At 40.7% G+C, this 5,000-nt stretch overlaps 2 protein-coding genes across 2 annotated transcripts in view; both read right to left on the bottom strand.

Annotated features, from left to right (window-relative positions):
* LOC121911176 overlaps positions 1–5,000 on the bottom strand; it is a 374,983-nt gene that overhangs the window by 289,164 nt on the left and 80,819 nt on the right. The gene's annotated exons all lie outside the window — the stretch shown is intronic.
* The window catches only part of acss1 (acyl-CoA synthetase short chain family member 1), a 31,749-nt gene that overhangs the window by 13,189 nt on the left and 13,560 nt on the right, over positions 1–5,000 (bottom strand). Inside the window, exon 6 of the mRNA XM_042432455.1 lies at positions 2,277–2,424. Coding sequence (XP_042288389.1) covers positions 2,277–2,424 — 148 coding nt within the window. The remainder of the gene's footprint in view (positions 1–2,276; positions 2,425–5,000) is intronic.

Raw genomic sequence — 5,000 nt, 5'->3', positions numbered from 1 at the left:
GCAATACTTTAACTACATCAAGCTCATAATACTTATGTACTTTTACTGCAATACTTTAACTACATCAAGCTCATAATACTTATGTACTTTTACTGCAATACTTTTACTACATCAAGCTCATAATACTTATGTACTTTTACTGCAATACTTTAACTACATCAAGCTCATAATACTTATGTACTTTTACTGCAATACTTTAACTACATCAAGCTCATAATACTTATGTACTTTTACTGCAATACTTTAACTACATCAAGCTCATAATACTTATGTACTTTTACTGCAATACTTTAACTACATCAAGCTCATAATACTTATGTACTTTTACTGCAATACTTTAACTACATCAAGCTCATAATACTTATGTACTTTTACTGCAGTAAAGGATCTTAGTACTTCTTCCACTGCTGCAACTGTTACTCACTAAAATAAGTTTTAGTGTTCATTATACGTGATAAGAAGTCAAATGTAAACAGTGTGAGACTCCTTTCATGTTCATTTCTGTCCCAAGTAACCACCAACAGACAGGTCAAAGGTCAAGGTCACATCACCTTCTGGACATTTCCTGTGAGGTCAGAGCTGTACGGCGCCAAACGGCCAATCAGAGCTCAGAGGAAACACGGCGATAAAGGTATAGAGGTGAGATAAAGCGTCTCTGCTGCATAAATGAAGATAATAAACCAACATTAATAAGTAACCAAACACCTCCGTTCATTCACTGCTCTGCACACATTATATGAGTTAACGTATCAGGACCTGAACCTGAACGACTCATAGATAACACCTGTGGGCTCAAGACGACGCCTGATAACAAATTGTCTTTATTTTTACACTAGCAGGCACAGTAACACCTGTTTTACATTTTAAACGAGACATGTTTGATTTTGCAGCGACTTCTCTCAAAAATTGCGAATTAATTTATGAAGTTTTATGTCTTTTTGTGGTAAAATTGCAAGCAAAGTAAAATAATGTGATTTATTTAAACTGGTACCAGTGAAGAGTCGTATGTAACGACTTCCTGCAGATCACAGAAACAACTAGATTACAGCTGAACATGAGAACCATGAGGACTCAACGTTCTATAAAACAGAAAATACTGTACTTGAGTTCCATTTATAACCTTTATTAAATAAACTTACAGCTCAACATCAGCAGCAAATAAAATCATCAATAATGTTATTAAAATAAATCTAGTTGGATGTTTATGTTTGAGGCAGATTATGTCTCCTGACTCACTGAATCAAACCTCATCTGGGAACATTTGGGAACATTTGGGAACATTTGGGAACATTTGCTCGTCTGTGGCATCGTGTTTGTTGACAGGTGAGATTTGTCAAATACTGTCAGAGATTTCTTGAATTTGTGTTAATTATTAGTTAATTATTACAAAATCACAACTATCTAAAATAACAGCGGTGCAGCAGCTAAAAGCAATAAAACAACAACTTTAACTTTTACATGAAAACAAACAGCTGCTCGGTCAGAATAAAACGTATTTTTCTGCTTTAAGTTCATTGTGAGAAAAACCACGAAGGCTAGATTCTGTCAGCCGGCAGCTAGCTTAAACTCTCAACACGCTACAGTCGACACAAGCAAGGTGGCGGTCACATGACCGACAGAACGAGCCCTGATAGGTTCTTTGTACAGTAGAGTGTTGAAGATGCGACTCTAGCGGGCAGGAAATGGCGTCAATCAAACCTCATTGGGGAACATTTGGGAACATTTGGGAATTGTTTAGCTCGTCACTTTTGTTGGTAGGTGAGGTTTGTCCATCTTCCACCTGAATGATGTCAGTTACCGCCACACCAAACGCCATGATTGGTCCAAACCACAAGCAGCTGCTGATTTGGACGTTTCATGCTGAAAAGTTGCTGTAATTTAGTAAAACTGCACATCACAAACTTTCCTGGAGGAAGTGATGAAAGCAGCTGTGTGGATAAAAATCAAATGTAAACAGACTGAGTGAATAAATGATGATGTCATGAATCATGTGACGTCAAACATCAGATCTGTGTGGAGCGATGATGAGGAGGCTGTAACCTTCCTCACATCAACACATGAAACTAACAGAAACGTCATATTTCCATCATGTTTTACATAGTTTGAGCTCTTTTAATGACGTCATCTCGTTGTTTCTTCTTCTTCTGCGACGGTTTAACGGCAGCGGCTGGAGAATTGGCGCCACCTGCTGTTTATCTGCTGATATTCACACAGCAGCAGCTGGATGTAAACTGGTTCATGAATCACTGCACAGTGTGTGTAGAGTCGGTTCGTACCTGGGTTCGGGTAAACAGGCGTGCTCTCGAACAGGACGGTGGTGGCGCCGTTACACAGCGGCCCGTACACCACGTAACTGTGTCCCGTTATCCAGCCGACGTCCGCCACACAGCCGAACACGTCGCCGTCCCGATAATCAAACACATACTGAAACAAATACAAAGACAAACTTCATTCAAACTGACAAACAACAACAAGAAGAAGAAAATGCAAAATACTTTCTTTCATGTGCAAAAAATGCAACAAGAAGTGAAAGTTTCAGTCAGAGATCACATGACTGCAGAGACATAAATCAGACTAGTGAAGCTTTTTACATTCACACATTTAATCTTCAAACACTTTTTATGGTTTAAGAACTTCTGTTGTTCTAATTGAACGATGTGTTTCCTTCCTTTTTGATTTCTTTTCTGAAAACGGCGCAGTGCGTTTCTTCTTTTTTTTAATCATGTTCTGGACATCTTTCATTTTTACTGCAGCTTTTCAATGTTCAGTTATTTAGAAAAACATATTTATATAACATATCAGTATGTACAGAATGTTTTATACATTTATTTTTTACACACTGACAGATATTTGTGATCAGTTTCACTTTAATTGTTGCAAACCTTCGTACAAGAGCTCCAACTAATGATGATTTTTATTATTAGTGATTTGGTCTATAAAACGTCGACAGTTAAAAATCTACAGATGTTCAGTTTACTGTCATGTATGAAACAGAAAAGCTTCAAATCTTCACATTTGAGAAGCTGAAACCAGCAAAATATTTGGCGTTTATGGTTAATCGATTATCAATGACAACTTTAAAGGAGCTAAACACGTTCCTGCACATGCTCAGTAGCGTCTTACACAGAACTACTCTCCTGTGACTGAAAACGTGATGCTGTTATTAGTCTTTGGAGCCGTTTCTAAACAAACTAACGTGACCAAACTCTTGATGATGAAGGATCATGTGACCCAGAGCAGCGGTGTGACTCACTGACGTGTTTTTTAATCAGATATATCAGCTTTGATACAAACACAGTGTTGGTTAGTAGATCAGTTCACTGTTGGTTTGGATCCAAACATGAAGACAAATATAGAAAATCAGCAGAATGATCCTTTAATTTTCACTACTGTCATATAGTGAAGAAGACACAAATCCTCCTCTGTGTGCAGTGAACAGTGAAGTTTAATGGGAGGAATCTGGAGTTGTTTTGATCACAAACAAAATGGCTGCAGAGCCAACGTGCGGCGCCTAGCAACGCCACATCTCAGCCCTCTGTGTCCCTCAGTGTGTCTCTGTCTCCCGTCCTGGCGTGAGTCCAGCAGTTCTTGTCTTTTTCAGATAAAGCAGCTTTTGTTCTGTTGTTTCATCCAAACAAACAACGAGCCAAAAACCCTCCTGAACCCTGAGCCGCTAAGCTGCTTTAGAAATTAGCACTGATAAATATTTGGCAGTGATGGGGGGGGGGTTATTATGGATTATGTTTTTATTCAATTATCATCAACATCATGTCCATCAATCCCTGCACGCAAACACACACACACACACACACGCAGAGAGAAAGCAGATGTTTCTGCTAGTCAATCAGAAAAAAAAAGCTAATTTGCAGATTTCTGGGGCAGATTTGGCCGCAGGGCTGCGTCCTCTTCGTCCTCCTCATCCTCGCCGCTCAGAGGACAAACAGAGATGTTTTTGTTTGGACTGTTGTGTAACTGCTCTGCTTTGTCTTCACCTCCTGATTAAAACACCAACACCAGACTGATCACAGCCTCCTGCTGTCAGAATGTGCTGCTGAGTTCTGTTCAAGCACAACTTTATGTTTAAACGCTTCATAATCTGCCTTCTCTGCTTTTCTGTTATTTATTTATTTCCTGTTCTGATGTCGGATGTTAAACATGATCAAAGTTTCAAAGTAGAAATGTCACCTGCAAGTCAAAAGTCAGGGCTTCAATCTGCTTCATCGCTTCCTGATGAGCTGACATCGTCGCACATGCTCATAAGCTAAGGCTGTTGCTAAGGTGGTTGCTAAGGTGGTTGCTAAGGTGTTTCCATGTGTTGTTCAGCTCCAACATGTACGGATGGATGTGAGAAGTTGACATTTGGAGTAAAGAAGGAGAAGAAGAAGTGAAATCCTGCTAATATAGTTTGTTTACGTAGCCTCCGGAGCCGGAGGAAGCTTCCTGAAGCTGACCAATCAGAACAGAGCGGGCTCATCAGGAGGCGGGGCCTTAAAGAGACAGGAGCTAAAACGGCCTGTTTCAGACAGAGGCTGAACTGAGGGGCTGCATAAAGGACCAGTAGAAGATAAATGTGTGTGTGTGTACCTGGTGTGTGTGTGTGTGTGTGTGTGTACCTGGTGTGTGAGTGTGTGTGTGTGTGTGTGTGTGTACCTGGTGTGTGAGTGTGTGTGTGTGTGTGTGTGTGTACCTGGTGTGTGTGTGTGTGTGTGTGTGTGTGTGTGTGTACCTGGTGTGTGTGTGTGTGTGTGTGTGTGTGTACCTGGTGTGTGAGTGTGTGTGTGTGTGTGTGTGTGTGTGTGTGTGTGTGTGTGTGTACCTGGTGTGTGAGTGTGTGTGTGTGTGTGTGTGTGTGTGTACCCGGTGTGTGTGTGTGTGAGTGTGTGTGTGTGTACCTGGTGTGTGAGTGTGTGTGTGTGTGTGTACCTGGTGTGTGTGTGTGTGTGTGTGTGTGTGTGTGTGTGTGTGTGTGTGTGTGTGTGTGTGTGTACCTGGTGTGTGTG

This window comes from Thunnus maccoyii, chromosome 14 (assembly GCF_910596095.1).
Source record: "Thunnus maccoyii chromosome 14, fThuMac1.1, whole genome shotgun sequence".
Lineage (NCBI taxonomy): Eukaryota > Metazoa > Chordata > Actinopteri > Scombriformes > Scombridae > Thunnus > Thunnus maccoyii.
This window is presented reverse-complemented; position numbering and strand designations above follow the sequence as displayed.